The sequence below is a fragment of the Saccopteryx leptura genome, chromosome 5 (genome assembly GCF_036850995.1).
Source record: "Saccopteryx leptura isolate mSacLep1 chromosome 5, mSacLep1_pri_phased_curated, whole genome shotgun sequence".
NCBI classification, from domain to species: Eukaryota; Metazoa; Chordata; class Mammalia; order Chiroptera; family Emballonuridae; genus Saccopteryx; species Saccopteryx leptura.
In genome coordinates this window covers 141,930,514-141,953,575 of record NC_089507.1, presented here as the reverse complement: position 1 = coordinate 141,953,575, position 23,062 = coordinate 141,930,514, and the positions used below count along the sequence as shown (strand labels likewise).

At 51.3% G+C, this 23,062-nt stretch overlaps 1 protein-coding gene across 1 annotated transcript; it reads right to left on the bottom strand.

Moving 5' to 3' along the window:
* Positions 1-790: 790 nt before the first annotated feature.
* INSIG1 (insulin induced gene 1) lies at positions 791-10,321 on the bottom strand. Its single transcript, XM_066385535.1, has 6 exons — positions 10,140-10,321; positions 9,298-9,741; positions 6,591-6,715; positions 5,295-5,461; positions 4,969-5,068; positions 791-2,700 (listed from the first exon to the last, which is right to left on the bottom strand). Exons 2-6 carry the CDS (start codon positions 9,713-9,715, stop codon positions 2,671-2,673), a joined length of 840 nt encoding a protein of 279 aa, XP_066241632.1. The 5' UTR covers positions 9,716-9,741; positions 10,140-10,321; the 3' UTR covers positions 791-2,670.
* Positions 10,322-23,062: the final 12,741 nt, after the last annotated feature.

The window sequence follows — 23,062 nt, the reverse complement described above, 5'->3', positions numbered from 1 at the left end:
CTTCCTGTCACTCACAGCCAGGGGCAGGTCAAAAGCACAGGACAGGGAGATTCCTAAATGCTTCCTGGAGCAACCCTCGGGGAGTCCTGGGGCCCCAAGGTCGGGTAAGGTCCATAACAAAATCAGGGATGATGCTCCCAAGCCCCGCAGTAAGGCTTCTCAGGCTGCTTTGCTCAAGGCAGCAGTTCCTGTTTAAAAATGAATGAAACGTCACTACACCCCCTTCTCCCTTATCAGCTGCTTGCTTTCCTCACAGACACTTGTCCCAGCTTGGCACGGTCTGCCTGACCCCTGCCACAAGGACCTCTGAGGCCACCTCACTCTTCCCCAAGACCGTGAACCCCGCATCCAGCAGAGGAGGCACCCCTAGACCTGGGCAGCGACCAGATTTAGAAAGCGGCCTGCCTGATGGTGAAGAGGACACCTCCAGCCATCTGGTGCAACTTCCTATCCAGCAGGTCTCCAGAGGGAGCACACCTCGCTGGGGGCTCCTCCATCCTGGTGTCCGGCCCATTTCCTGGGAGCCCGGAGGCCCCCAAACGCCCACCTAGACCAGGCAGAACGGGCCTCTCACTCCAGGACAGAGGGCAGAGGGCAGCATGCCTGGTGGGAGAGGACAGGACAGGAGGGAGGTGAAACGTGGCTCCGACCACAAGGAAACAACATCCTTGTGCGGTGTTTTCCCCCGAGAGTTTGTGTGGAAGCTGGAGTTGGAGGAGCTACCAAATTATTTCCATTCCAAATGCTGACACACCCCCACCTTTGAAAGAAAAGACCATCAAGACAAAGGTTGTTTTTTAACCTTTAATAGAAATTAAAAAATTAAATTAAATTAAATGAACGCCAAAAAGAAACACAGCTCTGGAAACTTAGTGTGAATGTGAATCTTGCCGGCTGCTGCACTTGGTGTAGTGGAAACCGTTCACGTTTGTTTACATCTCTGCAGACTCGGGGGCACACTCTGGTGCGTACACTTGCTATGGAGTACATTGGCAAAGGAAGTCTTCAGATTCACCTTTTTTTTTGGGGGGGGCTATATTATTTCTAGCAGATAGATTTACTTCCCGTTGAAGAGAAAAAAAAATACTTGTCTGTTCGTCATCACCTGTATTGAAGGATTCGATGACTGCTTTCAACTAGCGGCTCCTGGATTCTCAGAATGCTGACACCTCCACAGAAAGTTATCTCCGCGTTCTAACCGTTCACCTTCAGAAAATGCCACGAAGTGTCATTGCAAAGTTCAGAATGATCCCATTTTCCTTTCAACAAAAGTCCTCTAAAATGAATTGGCCACAGGAACTTAAAACTTACTTGGAGAGATCCCCCCCCCCAAAACAACAAAACCACCACAACAAGGCTCATCGGGAGAATCCGCGAGCTCTGTCTACGTTGCAGGCGGGCCCGTCAGCCAGTCCACTGACAGCCCCGCTCACACCCAAGGAGTCTTTCAAGAATTAAGCCGCTTCCATACAATTTAAACCAAAAACATTTAAATTTCAAAATACAGAGAAAGATAAATTTGTAAGTAAAAAAAAAAAAATTACATGTTTACTAAAACCCACCAAACTGGAGTATTTCAAAGGACTACGGCTCAGTGGAAGGCATGACACAAGACAGTCACTTCAAACCTGAAAGAAATTATTGCTGAATTCTTCCTCCATGCAGGAATGAAATGGATGGGGAACCCTCTCTTTAACATCTCAGATGTTAAAAAACAAACAAACAATAAATATGTAAGAGAATACAAGGCTCAGATTGGTTTTCGTACACATTGCACTTGAAGTTAACGACCCAAACTGGGTCTGATGTGGCCTATGCCATTCAGTGAATATATTTTTGTGCTCACCAACACCCTTGGGATTAGAGACACCAAGTGCTCAATGCAGTAACGTCACACTCCTTTTTACAAGGCAATCACAGATTGCAGATTGTTATAGGGCCGTGGAAAACATAGTCACCTCTCTGCCGGAGTTTCGAGAAACAAGTCTGGCTCACAAAGACGGAAGTGCAGGGCAGACAAAACTTGTAACCATGTTGCAGTGGAGCTGACCTTTTGCCGCCCTCAGCCCTTGGGGAGATTGTCTGCTTCAAGCCCCGCCGCTGCATGGAGCCCAGCAGCGCTCTGAGACACACACGTGTGGCTGCACGAGCACGATGGGCCCCGTGTGGCAACCGCTACGTTCATCCCAGTTACTGTTTACTTTTCTTATTTTCTTTTCTTTTTTAAACACAACCCTATTTTTAAAGACCTTTTGGATAAATATCATTCATATCTTATCACACTCGCCTGTGGTAAGCACCAACAGTAAAGCTCTCCCCCGTGGGCAGGACCCACAGTGAAGAGCTGGGACTTGGGCTTTAGTTCAAGGCTTTGAAATATGGCAGCTTGCTTTTTATGACATAAACGGCACTGAACACTCAGAAACTGCCCACCTGCCCCAGGGGGGCCCGGGGTCTGTGGGGCAGGTGCAGACGTGAGGGCAGTGGAGATGGCGTTTCCAGGCGGGTCCTTCCCCTGTCCACCTGCTAATCTACATGGTGAGTTTCCCCAGCGGTCCCTTGTCAGCCCAATCCAAGCAGACCACAGGGGAGGACCATCTCCTTCAGAGTCCGAAGCCCAAGGGTCTTGTTCCACACCTGGCTGTCCTTCAGGAGCAGTGGGCAGAGGACTCAGTCACTGTGTGGCTTCTCAGGGACACCCTAGAGTGCAGGCAGAAAGAGCAACAAGATGAGCATCAGAGCACGTGGACTAGCTGGCAGGGAGGGGCCCTGGGAGGTGAGAGGATGGAGAGGAAGAAGGCCTGGATGGGGTGAGGTGATGGAGACGGGGTGACGAAGATAGGGTGACGGAGACGGGTGACGATGACAGGTGACAAAGACGGGGTGCTGGAGATGGGGAGAGGGGGATGAAGCCAGAGACAAGGTGACGGAGACGGGAAGCCAGAGATGAAGCTGGAGATGGGGTGACAGAGACAGGGATGCGGTGACAGAGACAGGGATGGGGTGACAGAGACAGAGATGGGGTGAGAGAGACAGGGATGGGGTGACAGAGACAGGGATGGGGTGAATGCAGGCAGAAGACAAGCACCCGGCCCCGGTGACCTTCCTGGTGCCCCTAGCCCATGATGCCTCAGCCAGCAGAGCTGTACAGTGGAAACCCCTCTCCATCTACATCCTGGGCCGACCCTCCCACACCTGAGCAGACCCTGCAGTGGTTACGGCTCTCCAGCCCTGCAGGAAATTCTGCTTCACTGAGGGAGGAGCACATTCCAAGAGCGAGTGATCTTCCTGAGGTTACAAAGCTGCTGGGGGACAGCTGAGGGACTGGCCAATAATCCAGCACCTTTCTACTGCCCCCCACTTAAGCAATCATGCTGTGTGGTGAAGGAGCCAACCATGATGCGTCTTATCTACAAAGGTAAACCTCTTCCTGGGAACAGGAGGTGTGCCATCATCCAGGACTTATGGAGGCAACCTCTGCGCTGGGGACACACCCCTTGAAGAACTGGTCATCTGAAGGCATCACAGATATTATACAGGAAGAGGACAGTCCTGAGCAAACATCAACAGAGAACTTGAGTAGCAACCCTCAGCACAGCCCAGACACGAGTCTGTCTCACAAAGTGCTGACACACAGAGGGACCAGCACTTGTAGCCACGTGTGCAGGGACCAGTCAGGTCTGGCATTAGAGCGGGAGCACAGACGAGCAGCCAGGGTACACCAACCAGGGTACAAGTCTGCATACACTCTCCATTAGTTCCACCTGAGAGCAGTTTTCCAGTAGCGAGAGGGCATGGACCATGCAGCCAGCCCAGGACAACGGAGCAAACTCCAAACACCTGCTTACAGGATGAATGACAGGTATGTGCTGTCCCTCAGGAGGCTGTAGGGCATACTCATGACAAGCACAGTCCCAACCCTCTCTGCACCCACTAGGGCCGGTTATCAACCTTCCAAGCATCCATCTCCCCACCTTGAAAATGGTAAGAACGGTCCCTGGTGCTGAGGCCTAAGTCAGCTAACAAACGTAGGAGAGTGTCCCGTGCACAGCCAGCTGGCACAGTAACCGCGCTGCCATCATGACCGTTAGCGGCAGAACTGGGTCAGTCACAGACAGGAAAGTGAATTCCGTCCTCAGCCAGGGACAAACTGCAACCCGGTGACCTGGGGCCCTGGGAGGCAGAGACCCTTCACGGCCACGGCAGCTGGAAAGCCTCACCTTTCCTGAGAAAAGACTTCAAGGCTACAAATAGCCACAGATGCAAATTCTATAAGATGATGCCACAGACTTGTGACTTCTTTCAGACACACTGGCTAATGGCCACAAAGATGGCCACTCAAACCATCACTGAAGCAAAGCCCATGTGCAGCTTTGTCCACTGCGGTCCCCACAGTAGCGACAGCTGACCTTCAAGAACCCTCATTATAGCACTGATAAGATAGGACCCTAACCCCTGTTTGTATTGGTTAGCCTGTGGTCAAACTGGAATCATCCTATGTCCTGTGGCTCAAGTCGCAGGACATGTCGAGAGTGTTAGGTGAGGACTGACTATGCTTCTGTGTAAGGGGAAGATACCTAGGCAAGGACAGACAGGCATTGTAAGAGGACTGAGAAGGAACAAGGGACAGGGATGCAGGGGCCACAGAGAAGCATCTTCTGGGCAGTGACTCTAGTAGCTGGACTTTTGAGGAGCCGCTGTCCGGACCTGTGCCTCAAGGGGCTGCCCCACACGCTGCTCCTTCCTACATCTACTTATGGGTTACAGAGCTCAGCATCTTTGCAATTTAGCAAAGAACTACCTGGGTATCTTTTTTATTTCCTTTTTAAATATATGCTTTTCTCAATAACTGTTGCTGTTGAGTCTCAACTAGACATTTGTCAAATCAATGGAAAATGTGTTATGTAAAACGATCCTAGCAAACTAAGGAAGTATGGGGTCAGGAGCGAACGTGACCATCTTACATACCATAGCCAGCTGTCGTCCTATGTTCCCAACTGTCACGCCTCCCGAGAAGAAGATGCAGGGTAGCCAGGAGCGGATGTAGAGGAAGTCCGGGGACGTGTACCTGCGGGAGGAGAGCCAGTGGCCACTGGTTTCTCTTTACGTTAAGTGGCAGACAGTGCGTTTTTAACACACGAGTCAGTAATAGGCAGCATTTCTGAGAATTTCATGCCTAAGTCTATGGCGTGCACATATAGATGAAACATGAACATCTCAACTAAGTGGGTGTTCTTAACTGGACTGAAGGAGCGGCCAGCGGACGGGGCTAACCCCTGAGGGCGCGTGCTTACTGGTAGACGCCGTTGTATACCAGCAACTGGGTGATCAGCGTGGCGAGGAAGGCGACGGTGATCCCAAGCCCGAGGCCACTTCTTGAACGGTCAAACGTCCACCAGAGGCCCAGAGACAGGGCTGCTAATGTCAAGGACAGCTGAACGTTATTGGCAAAATCCAATTTCTGGTGATGCAGAAGTTAAGGAAACGTTAGCAATTTCTAATAAGATGAGAAAGCACAGAAGAACCCAGAGCCTACATGGCTTTCCTCTCATGCACACAATTCTCATTCATAAAAGCTGCCCAGGGTGCTGCACAGAGATCTGCTGGACACAAAGTGACCCGTGATTAAGATGACCAGAAGCTTCTCTGGAGTCACAGGGTAAAAACTCAGCTTCCTGGGCAAAGCCCTGTGTGAAATCCTTGCGTTTCAACCAGAAAAAAACAACTCTCCTGGGAAGTTATCAGCAGTCCTGTTCTTATCTTTCATTTTATCAGTGGCTTGGACTGCGCGAGCAAGGGGCTCTTCACATCTGCACAGGGGCACTCGACAGGGCACACTGCTCTGTGGGGACACAGCCGACTTCCATCACAGCTCAGCTTGTCACCAGTGACAGAGGGAACTTGTGAAAGCAAGATACCCATGAAAACAGAGGGAGAGCAGATTTAACAACGGGCAACTCTAAGAATACTCTCTCTAAAATCTGAGAATATAATCTAGTTGTGCGAAAGGAGCCATACATCTTCTGAGACCTGGGATACTATGGACCCTCGTCCTAAAATCCCACTTACATTCCATGTAACGTGCTCCACCTGGGGACACCAGAGGTTAGTGACCTAGTGGTAAGAATCTTGTTTCAAAGATGCCACTGTGACCGGCTCGGGGACCACCGTCGTGGTCACAGCCAGGCCTCTCCTCAGCCTCTGGGAAGAACCTCAGAAAAAGTGACCCTGTCACTGCTTGTCATCACTGAGTCATACAAACCAGGTCTTCACTGTGTAAGGGCATCAGGTCAAAACGCAAAGGAAATTTATAGAACAGACTCTGAGGAGGCGAGATACTGTCTGACAGAGGAGGGAAAACAGTCCACTGGGCCTCGGGCAGTCCCACTGTCCACAGAGATAAACTGGAAACGCTCAGGACCACATTGACACCTCCTGCTGAGTGTAACTAAGCAGCCACTTTAGAATAAAACACACAAAAGGACAGTCCCATCAACCCATCAGACAGCACACACTCATCCAAAGTGCCTAAATGCTACCACACACAACCTAAGAGAATGCTCTGGATGCGGCACAGCCCAGAAGGATACAGCACTGGCGTGGTTGATGCCCACGAAGACCGCCACGCAGCGCATCACGCTGGCCCACTCCCTCTTAAACTTGTGGGGCTCCCCCAGGTGACTGTCAATGCAGGGGTACAGCAAGCCTACAACCGCTGTCAGACAAGAAGAGAGAACAGTGTCAGGATGACATGAACAACACACACGAGAAATAACAGCTTAATACGTCATGCTTTCTGTGTGGCAGTTAACATATTATGCAAACCAGTTCTTTTTCTTACATTTATCTGCTATCGTGTAAATATTGAAATTCAGACTAACTGTATAGTTCTGTTCTCCCTGAGAGCAAACAAACAAAAATCACAGTTTTGAGAAGTTCAAAGCAAAACCACCATTCTTTGGTTTAAACACAGACGTGAGTTGAGCACGGGCTTAGCCACATGGGCCTCAAGTGCCGACCGCTTATCGGCCTGCAGAAATAGCTTTCCTCTGCTTTACCTATGTGACTGCCTCTTAATGTCGAAGAGGTAAGCTTCCACAAGCACTCAGGACACAAGTCCTGATAGTCCTCCCAGGTCAGCACTGAGGTGGGCACGTTTACACTGGACTAGAAGGCGAGGGGTGTCGGCAGTAACTAAACCACGCAGGAGCCGGCGCTGCGACAGGACAAGCAGACTCTTCTGTCCCCACGAGCCCATCAGGCCCTGGGCTGTGGCAGAAGTGGACCAGGCACCGGAGGCCAGGCCTCCGTTTCCCAGCTGCTGACGGGACCGCTCTCATGTTTGTTTCCTCATGTGTAAAATGAGAGTTATGTAACAAGAAGATGGGGGAGGAGGAGTTCGTGGGATATGAACAGTTAGGAAGTTTTCTGACACACGATTTTAAAGCGTGAAAGAGAAGAGAACTGAGACGGGGAAGATGTGGCATTCCAGGGGAGAAGCCGGTGGAGCCGGGGAGGCATGTGGGGACAGGTCAGTATGCCAGGACTCCATGCAAGACCCTGGCATGGACACGGGAGAGTCAGGCAGAAGCTGCCCCATGCTGTCCTCTGGAAGAGGTGACCATTTTAGGTTCTTGAACGAAGAAACAAGAGACACGGCACTAGCCAAACATGCAAACAAGGAGATTTTCAGTTTCAATTTCATATTCCATTTCAGCAAGTTCTCATTTCAGAGCTTTGAAAAATAGAACCCCGAACTCTGTGACTTACTGCACTGTCACTGAACTTTGCCTTTCCAAGTTTAAGCAAAGTAGGTGAAAACTTCCTGTGGAATGTTTCCCTGTACTCTTGGCTGATGGTCAAAAAAAAAACAAAACAAACAAACAAAAAAACCCCCCATATACACACACACACAAAAAACGGAGGGTATGAGGAATTGTTTCTGGTATTCCTGGAATTTCCTGACCCTTCCATTGCAAAGAAAACTTAAACTCAAGCTTTTGTTTTTAATATAAAGCTTTTGAGTCAAAGAAAAAAAACTATTGTGCTATTTCTCAAACAAGGTTTTTACCAATACAGCCGTATAGTTAAAGGGTTTAAAGAAACGAAGCAGGACCCGACCTCTAAGGACAAAGATGGAAACATCCTACCCCTGCTCAGAAACCAGTGTCCCCCGGCCCCCATGTGTCCTGGCTAGAACACACCTGCACACCAAGCCTCCCGCCTCCCTGCTGTCTTCCGGGAGTCTGCAAAGCAGGTGGGGTGTTCCCAGGGGGCAGGGGACACACTAGACTCCAGGGAGAGCATGCAGAGTTAAGAACACTGGCCCAGACACTTGCTAGCTGTGTTCCCTGGACATGGCCGCCACACCTGTGGGTCAGTGTCTACATCTGTAACACTGGGCTGTAGCCGAGCACGCTGCAAGGACTCACCAGCACAGACAACAGAGGGAGCAGGCCAGAGGTGCGGGCTACCACACCACCACCCCGCACTCCTCTGGGCTGTCCTCAGGAGTGCGAATGCCCACCAGACCCTAGGGTGCTCAGGCTGGCACAGCGGAGGCAGCGGGAAGGTCTTGTTAATGGGCAGATGCTGTGTGTGACAGGTACTACATATGTGATTTGGACCACGGACAATTCTACATTCCTACCGAGCCAGGTATATAACTAAGAGTTCCACTATAAGAAGGGACTGTCCGCCTGGGCCCAGTTGTGACTGGGCCTGCGTTCTGTTCAGAGTTCGGTGCCCAGCTAGGGGCACTGAGGCCCACACTCTGCACCAGGGGTCACTCCCCCTCGTGCAGTGCAGCGGGCCTGGCTTCCAGCCGCCTGAGGAAGTGGGGAGACAGCTCCCTGGCAACTCCCCTCTCTGCCCACCCACGTGACGGTTTGTTTTCAGTTACCAGCCGAGTAGCGTGTTTGCAGGCGTAGCCAATGGCCGCGCGGGGCCTCTCCTCACCAGTTCCCCAGGCCGCCAATCCGGGCGGTCTGCCCCGGGGGACAGCCCAGTGCGGCCCCGAAACGCAGCCCTCGGTGCCCAGGCAGCACTGGGAAGGGCTGGTCCCGGGTTATATCCTGCCCTCATCTCCATCACTGCCTGGTAGCCAGCGTTTGGGGGTCCAGAGTCCTCCCTATGCCCCGCCTTCCCCAAACACCAGCCGCGGAGACGCACCCCCCCCCTCAGGATGGCTCCATTTTCAAATCAATGTTTCTCCCAGTCTGAAATGTTTCTGCCCTCCGTTTTTGATCAAACGGGCATTTTTTTAAAAAAAAACTATTATTATTGATTTCTACTCACCAGCTGCTGTCCCACAACAGGGGGGCACCCACCAGGCGGAGGAGAAGATGGTGGCGATCACCTCCTCGGGGAACAGGGTGACGTTCCTCTGCACCTGCAGCAGGTTGAGCACCAAGGCAAGCACGACCCCAACGGAGAAGAGTACCAGGCTCCGCTGCAGCAGGTGGTGGTGCCAGCTGGTGGTGTGGCCGCTGCCGCCCCCGCCGTCTCCCACGCCGGGGCCCCGGGCCCTGCGGGCGGGGTCAGTGACCGGGGCGCCGCGGGCCGCCAGCACCGAGGGACCAGACACCGAGGAGCTGAGCATCTCGCCCACTTTGGCTGCCAGCCCTCCGGCGCGGGCGCAGGAGGTCGGGTGGCCTCGGAGCCTGGCGCCCTGGGCACAGGAACAGCTCCAGAAGTGGTCGTCCAGTCTGGGCATCAGTCACCGCAGGAGGACGGGCTTTCCTGCCAGGGGACAGGGCGTCGGGGAGGCGGGGTCACCACCAAGTTCGTGTCCGAGGCGCAGGGCAGGCGCGCAGGGAGGCCCCCCGCGGGACGCTGCGGTCTCCTGCACCGCCGGCACGTCCAGGAAAACTCGGTCCCTCCCCGAAGCCCAGGGGACCGGGCGCCCGGCGGCGGGGGGCTGGGTGGCACAGCTGCAGAGCCGCTCCGTTCTCGCCCGCGCGCGCCCCCCCTCCACGCCGCATCCGGTCCCAAACTTTCCCAGACTCCGCATGCCCACGAGGGTCAGGGGCGCAGCCCCTCCCGGGGAGGGGTCGGGAACGGGATCGGGGCCGCAGATCCCCCGCGAAGCTGGCTGGCTGGATGTCCCGGCCCCGGGACCCCTGCGGCGCCCCGCCTACCTGGCCGAGGGGCGCCCGCCCGCGGGCTCGCCGACGGAGGAGGTCCTGGAGGGGACGGCGGGCAAGGGTCCTGGCCCGGGACCGCCTGGAGTTGGGCCCGTGGCGCCCTTCGCGCGCGCCGCGGCTTATAAAGCGGGCCGCGGGGGACCCGGGTCACATGACCCCCGGCGCGGCCCACCGTCCAGCCCGCGTGCCTGAGGGGCGTGGCCTTCGCCAGCACCGCCCGCCCGCGCGCCCGGGCGCTTGTGGTCTGGTGAGGCGGCGGTGGCCAATCGCGGCCGGGCGGGCCATTTGACGTCGGCACGCGCCACCACCGGCCCGCGGGCTCGGGAGCGCGGACGGGCGCGCGCGGGCTCGCGAGCTGGGGGTCCGCGCGGGGCTGGGGGGGGAACACCGACGGACGCGGCAGGGGACACCAAGGGGCTGGCGGAGCGCGGGCGTCGCGGGCCTCCCTCGCCGGCCCCCCCGTACAGCAGCGTCCCTCGGGCCGCGGTGGGAGGCGGCGCTGCGCGGATTGCAAGGCAGGAGGGAAAATGCGCCGCCGCCGGCGGGCCCCGGGATTCAACCGCTGGAATCTCGACCCTGACCCGCACGTGGCCCGAACCTAAACTTGCCTTTTGACTTTTTCCCCTCCTCTCGGTCGTCAACAGGTGGGCGCTGCACCTGTCGGCTCACCTGATGGTGATGCTCGGACCTGGATTCTGCGCCCCGCCCGAGGCTGCCGCCGGTCACCGCACCTGCCGCTGGAAAGCAAGCTGTCTGCTGTCTGCGCAGGGGTGCACGGAGGGTACAAGGCGCTTTGCGTTTGCGGGCGCGCCAAAGCGGTCCTGAAGCCCTTCGGGAACACAAAGTCCTTGGTGAAAATGTCAATGAGAAACCCGTCTTTCATTCATACAGTCCTTTCTTTCCGTTCCCCCTTCTTTCCTCGCCATCAAAACCACTCAGGAAAAAAACAACAAAAACAAACCACTGTTTGGTCTGCCATGGAGTTGAGTCAGATTTGCAACACGGACCAACACCCACTAAATAGGAAGGCAGGCCCCATGCCAGTTGAAAACCTACGTGTCGTTGAGCAAGATCACTGTTCTTTAAGATGTTTTACATTAAAGAGTCTGTGGTCTCTTTGTACTGTCACTAGATGAGCAGATATATATATTGAATAGATGGGGTTTGCTCTAAATACAAGATGGTCTTAGTCAAGAGATGGTACAACCCCGGGCAGGTCTATAGCAAAGGGTAAAAAAAAAATTTTTTTGAAACTCTTCTTGACATATCTGTTTTTCACAAAGTTCATTTATTTGGGGGTAGGGTGTACGTGGATTTGTAATGGTTAAGCAGCAGACCTCCAGGAAAAGTAAAGCTTATAGTGGCTATAAAGAAGTGGAGGAAACTGCAGGAAGCTTGAGAAGTGCTGTGTAAAGACGTTTGACATTCATGAACTGGTCACTCTTGCTCAGGGTCAGTCCTGGCTTCTCTTTCTTGCCTGGCTGGGCTGTGGATGTCCAACACCTAGTGCGTGATGCCAACGTGGCATGAACTTAACCTAACCTCTTCTGCTTCTCTGAGCACATGAGTTTTAGAAAGTGTCACTCTAGGTAGTAACAGAAAATTGTTCTCAAACCCTTCTGTTCCAAGCAAGGCACAAGGCACAGTGTTTCTTTTCTTTTTTAATGTTATTTATTCATTTTAGAGAGGTGGGGGGAGGGCAGAGGGAGGAGCAGGCAGCATTGACTCCCCCATGTGCCTTGACTGGGCAAGCCCAGGGTTTTGAACCAGTGACCTCTGCGTTCCAGGTTGGCGCTTTATCCGCTGTGCCACCACAGATCAGGCCAAGGTACAGTGTTTCTAATGACTTCGTTACTTGTTTTCATTTCCTGAGCGCAATGCAGACAGTGGGGTTGACTGAAGTGGTGGACTTCCATCTTCACCTGTCCCTGTGGCTTGGTCAGAGACTGGTTTCCACTCTCAATTTTCCTCTCTAAGCCCTGCTTACCATTATATCCTGTGTTCCTAAAGTTTCAGCACAGTTTTGACTTGAAGGAACATTGTAATCAGGTCTTGGTCATGATCTTCACTCCACCTCATGTAAGTGTATGAAGAGATATAGAATGATCATCTATCTATCATTTATCTATCTATTATCTATCTATCTATCTATCTATCTATCTATCTATCTTTCTGTCTATCATCACGCTAACATTGGAATGCTGTAATAGCAAAAAATAAACAATAGATGTACTATTTATTACACAAGGACCTCAAGGAACATTTACAAACTGATGCAAAACCATACAGTCTCCTCACATCACTTACCAAAGACAATATTTCTGTAGCTCTTTGGAGAAAGAAGAATCAAGGATCCTGGCAGAGGGGAAGGGTGAGCTGGGTGGGGAACAGTCCTAAGTACTTTGACACATCTGTCGTAAGCAACCTACTGCCCTCAGTCTGTATTCCTGCTAGTCTTTTTTTTTTTAATTATAACACTAACAACCATATATAATAAATAGTTTTTAAAATAGAATAGATGACAAAGTATATTGCTTTGTGTGTCTGTGTGTGAAAGACAGAGAGAGGCAGGGACAGACAGACAGGAAGGAAGAGAGATGAGAAGCATCAGATTGTAGTTGTGGCACCTTAGTTGCTCATTGATTACTTTCTCATATGTGCCTTGAGGGGGAGGGAGGGGAAGGAAGGGAGGGGAGGGGAGGGGGTTCCTCTAGCTGAGACAGTGACCCTTTGCTCAAGCCAGTGACCTTTGGGTTCAAGCCAGTGACCATGGGGTCATGTCTATGATCCCACACTGAAGCCAGCAAACCTGCACTCAAGCTGGTGAGCCCGCGCTCAAGTTGGGGACTTCTGGGTTTCGAATCTGGGTCCTCAGCCTCTCAGACTAATGTGTCTATCCATTGCGCCAACACCTGGTGAGGCAAGTACATTGCCTTTTAATTAAAACATCACATGTTGATTATAAAACATTCAGGAAACATGGGAAATTATATCTTTTTTTATTTATTGTTTTTCTTTTTCTTTTTTTTTTTCCTGAAGTTGGAAATGGGGAGGCAGTCAGACAGACTCCCGCATGCGCCTGACCGGGATCCACCCGGCACACCCACCAGGGGGCGATGCTCTGCCCATCTGGGGCTTCGCTCTGCCGCAATCAGAGCCATTCTAGTGCCTGAGGCAGAGGCCACAGAGCCATCCTCAGCGCCTGGGTAAACTTTGCTCCAATGGAGCCTTGGCTGCGGGAGGGGAAGAGAGAGACAGGAAGGAGAGGGGGAGGGGTGGAGAAGCAGATGAGCGCTTCTCCTGTGTACACTGGCCGGGAATCGAACCCGGGACTCCCGCACGCCAGGCCAAACACTCTACCACTGAGCCAACTGGCCAGGGCCGGGAAATTATATCTTTTTAAAATCCCTAATCCCATCACCTAGAGATTCTCATCTATAACATTTTGGGATGTATATTTCCTGCTATTTTTCCTATGAATGCATGTGTGTATGTGGTTTTAAAAAACACAAGTAGGGTTACACTTCACATGTAAGTGGAACTAGGTCTTCAGAGATCCTGATTACTCTATAAAGTCCATCGGTGTAGATGATGCCATTATTTTGGAATGACTTTATTGAGATATAATTCACAAACCATGCAGTTCACTCGAAGTGCACAAGTCAATGGCCTCTAGCCTGTTCACAGAGTTGGGCTACCATGGCCACAGTTGATTTTAGGACGTCTGCATGGACCCCTAAAGAAACTCCCCTCCCCACTTCCACTCCCAGCCCCAGGCAACACTAATCCACTTCTTGTCTGTGTAGGTTTCCTGTTCGGGCGTTTCACGTGAATAGGATTGCATAATATTTGGGCTTTAGTGTTTGCCTTCTTCAAAGCTCAGGGCAGTGAAACAAGGAAAGACCTAGGGTAGAAGAAACAACAGGAGAGAGAGTCTCGGCGGGGCTGTCGTGACTCTCGGGAAAGCCAGAGACAAGGGGGTCTTGGAGACAGGAGCAGGGGTTAACCCCTGGACCGGCCGCCCATGCCCACTGCTGCCCTGGTTGCGCCTCGAGATGAGGACCCTTAGAGTTTAGGAGATGCACGCAGGTGAGGGAGGGAGAGGGGGAAGGAGGAAGGCACAGGAGTGCTCATGGGAGGGGATAGCACCTGCCTTGCTGCAGTTAGCACAGTGCTCCCCCTTGCACCATCCGTCAGCATGCCTTCCTTTTTACCAACCAATAACATCCCAGCGCATGGAGATACCACCTGGTCTTGATCCGTTCTCCGGCTGATGGCCTTGTTTTCACTTTCTAGTGATGATGAATAACGCGTCTGTGACCCTGTGTGGGTCAGTTTCTGTATGGACATACGTTTTCACGTCTCTGGGTGGACTGCCGGCAGGGGACTGGCCTGCTGTGTGGGGACTCCCGTTTTTAACCTCCTGTGGGGACAGCTGGCTGTCGTTTTTAACCTCCTGCCAGCCAGCTGTATGTGTGCGGGTTCTGACTTCCCTGCATCCCCGCCGCTAACACCCACTGTGATACGACCTTTCCTTTTTTTTCATTCTAGTCATCCCAGTGGATGTGGAGAGGTTAGCTCATCGTGGTTGAGAGCGGGATAGTATTTCTACACGTGGGGAGTCTCTTGGCTCACTTGCTAAGACTTTATTGGTGTCACCTCCCTCCAAGCATGAAGGAAAGAGTGAAGAAGGAAAGAGCAAATTCAAGGTGTTTGCCCCACAGTCTTAACTCCTCTGCTGTCCTGGGTCTGGTTTTCAGCATGTCTGTGCAGCTGCTGGGTGGCTGACAGTGGACACACATCAGGATTGGGGGCTGGAAGAGCCCAGAGCTGCTCTGTGGGTCCAGCTGGGTCACATGGTCCATTTCTATGACAGGGTGTAGTAGAGTGACGATTAGCCCAGAGACAGTTCCCTTGATGTGGGATATTGTGTTCTGGGTGACTCTGCATTTCAGTGACAGAGACTGAGGAAGGAAGGGCAGGCCCTCTCCTCCCTGAGGAAGAAGAAATGAAAAGAATATGAGGGAAAGGAGCCAGCAGGAATAACTGAGTCAGCCAGTGATAAATTAACTACATCCTGTAGTTCTCTAAACGGTTGCTTAGAGTCGCTTATAATACAAAGCAAGAGAAGCAGGATCTGTATGTAGCTATGACCAGTGATCTGGAAACCCCTTCCTCCTTGCTGATCCCACCAAAACTCTCCACCCCCTCTCCTTGAGTCCTGGGGAATTTTAAACAAAGAAATCACGTGCCCATTGCTTAGATACTGTAAAGGCATATAACCTGTGAGAAAATCTAATTCGAGGAGCTCGTATCTTTGGAGCTACTAGTCCTAAGTGCTCTGCCGGCTTTTAATAAATTCTCTTCCTCCGATCAAGTTATGTGAGTGGTATCTTATCCTCCGTTGGGTCACTTCCTGCTACAAGACCACTGCAAGTGGTGACCAGACCCACTGGAGGAGGGGCCAGGGAAGAGGATGGGGGTGGGGTGACTGATCCGTGAGCTTTCCACAGCCCTGGCGAGGAGAAGGCACAGATGGAAGGGACAAGGGGTAAGAAGAAGAAGGTACCGATCACAGAACCCAGAGGCGCGTGTCCTGGAAGGAGGGTCAGCAGCAGCAGAGAGACCATGAAGCCTGCCACGATATGGGCCAGGGACCCCAAGGACCAGGGGTAGGCAGGGAGATTGCTTTTGTTCTTGAACTTGGAAGAGGGACAGGAACAAATTTATTTTATTTACTGAATTTTCTTTCTTTATTTTTTTTTACTGAGAGAGAGACAGGAAGGGAGAGGGATGAGAGGCATCAACTCATAGTTGTGTTAGATTAGTCATTCATTGCTTGCTTTTCATATGTGCCTTGACTGGGGGACACAGGCCGAGTCAGTGACCCCTTGCTCAAGCCAGTGACCTTGTGCTTTGAACCAGCAACCATGGGATTGTGTTGATGATCCTATGCTCAAGCCGGTGACCTCAAGGTTTCAAACCTGGCATCTCAGTGTCCCAGGTCAGTGCTCTATCCACTGCGCCACCACTGGTCAGGTGGGACGGGAACAAATTGTGACAGAAGATTCCAGGAGAAAGGGATTAAAATGAGACAATTCAGGCCAGGTGTCTGGGACCAGAGGCAGGTGTCTGATGACCAGGAGGCCCACTTCCATCCAGAAGAGGAAGTCTGGAGGCCTTGCCTCAGGGAGTTTCAGTTTCTGCTGGAAGAGAAGTGGCGACAGTTAAGCTGATTAGAAGTGACAGCTTGTGTCTCAGTGTTGAGGACCTAGTTGAGTTTTGTGACAAGATTCTACAGGATCTGCAGGGTGAGAGACCTTCCTTGTTGCCTCACTCTGGGTAGGGAAGGTCCTCCATTTGGGGCATTGAGAACTGGGTTTTTCCTGGGGGACCGGAAGGAGAACAGGTCAAGACCTGGTGGCTGATGGAGCCATGGCATGCAGAGATGAGGATATTGGGTTTCCCTACAGGTCCAGAGGGCATGCTGCCACTCTGGGCAGCAGCTCTGCCACAGCAGGCATCTTGTGTTGTTGACTGAGGTAGCCTGGCACCAACAAACTTGTCACTGGATATACAATGAGGAGGAGAAGAGATTCCAGTCACATGGGAAGTTACGGTTTCCAGGGACAACAGCTGTTGATAACAAAGTCTATGGAGCAGCCCTGTGATTGGGTGGCTAAAGAGATGTTGAGATGGGATGTGTGTTGGGTGCCCAAGGGACTAAAGTCCCACAGATCCATGACCTTCTGAAACCTCAGAATAATACAACCTCATTGGATCATTGCACATGTGATTGGTCAAGACAAGTTCACATTGGAGTAGGACTGACCCTCAATTCACTCTGACTTGCGTCCTTATAAGAAGAGGAAGAGGCACACAGACAGGGGACACAGGAGAGGCCATCGGACAATGGGGATAGAGAGTAGACGGATGTGTCTACAAGCCAAGGGGTGTTAGGATGTGCCAGAAGCCACCGGAAGCTGGAAGAGGCAGGAGGGCTCCTCCCCCAGAACCTGCAGAGGGGGCATGAAGCTGATGACACCTCCACCTAGGACACCTGGATTGCAGATTCTGGTTGCGACAACAAATGTCTATTGTTTTCAAGTCACCTCAGGACACTTTGACTGCAGGCGGGGGTGGGGCAGGTGTCTACTGAAGAGCCAGGTTTCACTGGGGCCGGATGGTGTGGGACAGTGTGGAGAAGAGGGCGAGATCGTGGGTCAGTTTACCTTCAGCAGCAGCATTTCTAGAGGAAGAGTGAGGAGAAGGAAAGGGGAAGTGGGGGGTAGACAGGGTAGGAAGGTCCCAGGGCACCTCACTGCCCCCTTTTTCCTTGGCTATCCTGCCAAATAGAAATGCCTTGATATTTCACTTTCACAGACAAGATGTTTAAACTGCTACATGGGGCATCTGGGTGCATGTATGTGTGTGCGTGTGTGAGTGTGTGTGACAGATTTCATAGCCTATGTCAGGGGTCCCCAAACTATGGCCCACGGGCTGCATGCGGCCCCCTGAGGCCATTTATCCAGCCCTGTCGCACTTCTGGAAGGGGCGCCTCTTTCATTGGTGGTCACTGGAGTACTGTATGTGGTGGCGCCGCAAAGTGCGGTGTCACTTCCGGTGATGCGGGACACACGCGTCACGTCATATCACTTGTTACGGCTAGCAGTGACAAATATGGAACCGGACATTGACCATCTCATTAGCCAAAAGCAGGCCCATAGTTCCCATTGAAATAATTTGTTGATTTAAATTTACTTGTTCTTTATTTTAAATATTGTATTTGTTCCCATTTTGGTTTTTTACTTTAAAATAAGATATGTGCAGTGTACATAGGGATTTGTTCATAGTTTTTTGTTGTTTTTTTTTTTTGTATTTTTCTGAAGCTGGAAACGGGGAGAGACAGTCAGACAGACTCCCGCATGCGCCCGACCGGGATCCACCCGGCACGCCCACCAGGGGCGACGCTCTGCCCACCAGGGGGTGATGCTCTGCCCCTCCGGGGCGTCGCTCTGCCGTGACCAGAGTCACTCTAGCACCTGGGGCAGAGGCCAAGGAGACATCCCCAGCGCCCGGGCCATCTTTGCTCCAATGGAGCCTTGGCTGCGGGAGGGGAAGAGAGAGACAGAGAGGAAGGAGGGAGAGGTGGAGAAGCAAATGGGTGCTTCTCCTGTGTGCCCTGGCCGGGAATCGAACCCGGGTCCCCCGCACGCCAGGCCGACACTCTACTGCTGAGCCAACCGGCCAGGGCCCATAGTTTTTTTTATAGTCTGGCCCTCCAACGGTCTGAGGGACAGTGAACTGGTCCCCTGTGTAGAAAGTTTGGGACCCCTGGACTATGTCATCATCGGACATTTAGAGATTGCCTCCTCTTTTTTCAATATCATTCCTGAAGGGTCAACAAACACCTTCATCGCTAACCGCTTACCCTGATTCTCTTACCTTAGGATACATTGCCGCACAGTCTCCAGGTAAAATGATTCAGCTGCACAGTCCTCCCACGGTTTGTGCCATGCTTGATCACGTGTGACCATTCAAGGCAGATTTCTGATTCCGGAGTTTCTTAATAATTTGTATCCCCAGCTCAGTGCTCCTCAGACTCCTCAGATGCGCAGATGATGTCATCAGGGATAATGTCCCTGTGCATTCTCATCTGACAAACACTCTTGTTCTGCTTTTCACTCACAGTGATGTCCCGTGTCCCTCTATTTAACAACAACAACAACAAAAATCCTAGCTGAGCTTTGATCACTGAACCTGTGGTTTGACAAGAAACCCCGGGACAGTTTATACTTTTAAATATTCAGCTGCAGTTTTAAAACAAGATTGTGGAGGAAGCTCGTGGCTCTGCGTGAACAGGACAGGCACACTTCACTGGTGTGGATTAAATCTGCTTTTGCTACATATGTAACTTTGCTGAATAACAAAAATCCAAGCTAGCTAATGGAATTCTTCCTTTTTTTTTCCTGCAATAAATAACATTTTAGGAAGTTTCATTTGGTAGGTCTGAGTATTGGCCTAATTTCCTCCTTAGATATGGCGGTGCTGGGTGTCAACTTCCTAGGTCAAAGGTTGAGGAAAGAGGCAAATGTCCACCTGGTTTACACTCAGGGTCATTGCTCCTCTCTGACTAGAGAGGGTCGCACCCAAAGGGGAGGCAACCATTAGGAGTGTGGGCGTGTGGGTGCCCTGTGAACACATCACCAAAATAGCAGATAATCTTTAGGCTAAGGAACACTGGTCACCAGAGTGACTTGTGGCCGTGCCCAGAGTTTGTGTCAGCTTACCAGAAAGCCTGGTACAACCATGGTGACCCCACCTTGCATCTCTTGAAGATGCCAAATTTTCCCACTCACTTCTCTCACTCCTACCTTTAAAACCTCCCTTTTGGCTGGCTCATCTGCCTGTGAGATTTTACTTCTAGGAAGGATAACAGAGGGTGGGAGAGTGGACGACTTTCTCCCTGGCCTGAGCCCTACTCACAACAGGGAGAAGGGTTTTCTCTTGATCGGTGGGTGGCTTGGTGCAGGGCACACCACCAGCTACAGTCGCGGAACTCAGAGCTGTGTACCAGTGCACAAGCGTGGGTGCCAGGGCAGCCGCCCCTTTTGGCTCTGTTCAGTGTTGTCGCTTGTATTTTGAAGCTCTGTTATTAGTCGTGTACACTTTTTGTTGTTGTTATTATTGGGACTGTGTGATAAATTGATCTTTTTTTAAAAACAAATTTTTTTCAGACTTTATTTATTTATTTATTTATTTGTGGCAGAGACAGAGAGAGTCAGAGAGAGAGACAGACAGGAAGGGAGAGAGATGAGAAACATCAATTCTTCGTTGCAGCACCTTAGTTGTTCATTGATTGATTTCTCATATGTGCCTTGACTGGGGGGGCTACAGCAGACCAAATGACCCCTTGCTCAAGCCAGTGACCTTGGGCTTAAGCTGGTGAGCCTTGCTCAAACCAGATGAGCCCGCGCTCAAGCTGGAGACCTTGGAGTCTTGAACCTGTGTCCTCCACATCCCAGTCAGACGCTCTATCCACTGCACCTCCGCCTGGACAGGTTCAGACTTTATTTATTCATTTTAGAGAGGACTGAGAGAGAAAGGAAAGGGGAGGAGCAGGAAGCATCAACTCCCGTATCTGCCATGACAGACAAGTCCAGGGTTTCAAACCAGAGACCTCAGCGTTCCAGGTGTATGCTTTATCCACTGTGCCACCACAGGTCAGGGGTTGAGCCTCTTATTATCATGAAATGTCCCTCCTTATTTCTGGTAATGCTCTTGGTCTCTTCAGTGTCTCTGATCTGATGTTCATGTAGCAATTCCAGCCTGAGTTTTCCATCCCTTTTGCTTCCGGCTAATCTGTGTATTTATATCTAAAGTGCACTGTCTGTTGAGAGCGTATTCCTGGGTCTTGCTTTTTTAAAACTCACTGCCTTTTAAAACTGCCTATCTCTCTGCCTTTTCTCTGGAGAATTTAACCTCCCACATTTATTGTAACGATTGACACCATTGTGCCATGTGTCTTTGGTTTGTCTTTCTTTTTCTTCTTCTTCTTCTCTTTTCTTCCTGTCCTGTCTTTGGAGTTGGTTTACTTTTAAAAATTCGTTTTCATTTATCTATTGTCTTTTGAAGCTCTCACTTTTTCTTCTTTTTTTTTTTCCTTTTTTTTTGCTTTTGTTTGGTTGGCTGCTCTACAGATTGCATTATATGCCCTTCCCTTTAGGCACAGTCTGTTTGGAGTTCATATTGTATCATCTCCCATAAATGTACAAACTTAGCCACTGTAAAAAGAAAAAATCCATTCACCACCTGTCCCACTTATGCTACCATTGTCACGTGTGTTACATTTACATAGATAGCAACCGCATAATACATTGTAGCTTTTTGATTCCATACTCTGTTGAAGGCAAGAGGAACTATAAAGCCCTCCTCTGCGCTTGGTCTGTGCCTTGCACTGTGGCCTCATGCTATGTCCTCTGTTGTTGGCTCTGGCACGTTGTCACCGGTGTCCTAGAGGCTGTTCCCAGGGCTGGTGGATCTTACAGAACCTGTGATGACCGCGTGTTTGGGGCACAAGTCAAGAGCGGCGGCTTCCCCACCCGTGAGCATTTGGGAAGTGTGTCTCAAAGTGATGTGATTGATCCACACTGGTTCTGAAACACGTGCCGTAAGAAAAGCACGTTATTCATAAGGCTGGAGACTGGTTTTGAATTCTTGCTGTCGATACGTTTTATTTTTAAACCGGGGTACACAAGCCTTTGATTTAGCAGCAGGAGTCTGAGGATACGGCTCGCGGTCTAGGATTTATGTCAGAAAACAAAAAGCAGCATCCCGCAAGCAAATGAAAAGATGAAACTAATAGAGGTATCAGAGCCATAAGCCAACCCCTAGCAAAGCCATGAATAATAGAACAGACGGGCGAGGGCATTTTTCTCACTAAAAAGGGTTTTTAGATGCATTTGCTATGAAGTGGGGTACAACCGTCCCAGCAGAGCAGGCTGGGCTGCGCAGCAGGGCTGCTTTGAGTCCTTGCAACCAAAACCTTGGATTCGTCACCTTGCAAAGCTGTCTGCGTTCTCACCTCTTGTGTCCAGTGTATGGCCAGTGGCCATCACTGTCGTGACCATGCAGGTTCTCATTGGATTCAGGCAGATGTTAAAGAAACAGTGGAGCCAAAAAATGGTGGGCCATTCCGTTTATTAAAGTCTCGCACCAGCCGACAAGCAAACAGGCAGGGAAAACACTTCCCTTTCACTCAGGGCTCCCAAAGCCCTGACACATTCTCCTGTTTCACAACCAGGAGAATCTCCAGTTTCTCCTTGAATCAAAGGCTCCACCAGTCTCAGCGGAGCTCACAAAGCCCCTCACCTCTGGTTCCCCATCTGCACACCTCTCTCTCTCTCTGCAAAATTGGCTTCTTCCTCAACACTCTGCATTCTCTCTGCTCTCCCTACAAAACTGCCTGAGCCCTCAAAGACCCCTCCTCCAGGAATTAATAGTGAAACAACGGCCCCTCCCAAGCAGGAATGCAATCTGCAGTTTGCAATTAACTGCCCTGCTCTGAGGGCAAGCACATACGTGACTGCCCAGCACCATTTTTTTAACAATAAAAGTGAGCAAACTCAAAAAAATAGAAATTTTACAAACTCATCTGCCCAACATCCAGGTAACAGGGCAGAGCCTGGGAAGTACCTGCAGGTCCCTGCTCTTGGTTAGCTCAGCCCCCACTGCTGAGTGGCACTCTTTCTGGGCCCTGACCCCAACCCCAGCCCCTCAGGGTCTGCTGAATGCACCACAGTCGTCGCAAATGATCTCACCCTTTGACTTGACCAAATCAAGGCTGTAAAGCCAATAGTCGCGGCCGCCATCGTGACCATTCACATGCAGGTTCTCATTGGATTCAGGCAGATGGTAAAGAAACAGTGGAGCCAAAGAATGGTGGGCCATTCCTTTATTCAAGTCTCACACCGGCCGGCAAGCAAACACACAGGGAAAAACACTTCCTTTTCACTCAGGGCTCCCAAAGCCACTGACACATTCTCCGGTACCACAACCAGGAGAATCTTCTCTGGTTTCTCCTAGAATCAAAGGCCCCCATCAGTCTCAGTGGAGCTCGCAAAAGCCCCTCAGCTCTGTTCCCCATTTCCTTCTTCAAACTTTCTGCACAAACTCTGCAAACATGGTTTCTCTCTCTCTCTGCCTCTCCTCCAGCAAACATTAGCAAGACAATGGCTCTTCCCATTTGCGGTTTCACTAATCACATACTTGGTGCTGCCCAGCACCATTTTTTAACACTAAAAGTGAGCAAACTTGGCCCTGGCCGGTTGGCTCAGTGGTAGAGCGTCGGCCTGGCGTGCAGAAGTCCCGGGTTCGATTCCCAGCCACGGCACACAGGAGAAGCACACATCTGCTTC

Excerpts from the sequence above, each read along its gene's own strand:
- INSIG1 (XM_066385535.1), bottom strand. The coding sequence starts at position 9,715 with ATGCCCAGACTGGACGACCACTTCTGGAGCTGTTCCTGTGCCCAGGGC. Across the intron at positions 6,716-9,297 it reads CTGTTGTGGGACAGCAGCTG|CGGTTGTAGGCTTGCTGTAC; the intron begins GTGAGTAGAAAT and ends CTTGTCTGACAG. Across the intron at positions 2,701-4,968 it reads TAGGACGACAGCTGGCTATG|GGTGTCCCTGAGAAGCCACA; the intron begins GTATGTAAGATG and ends CCTGCACTCTAG.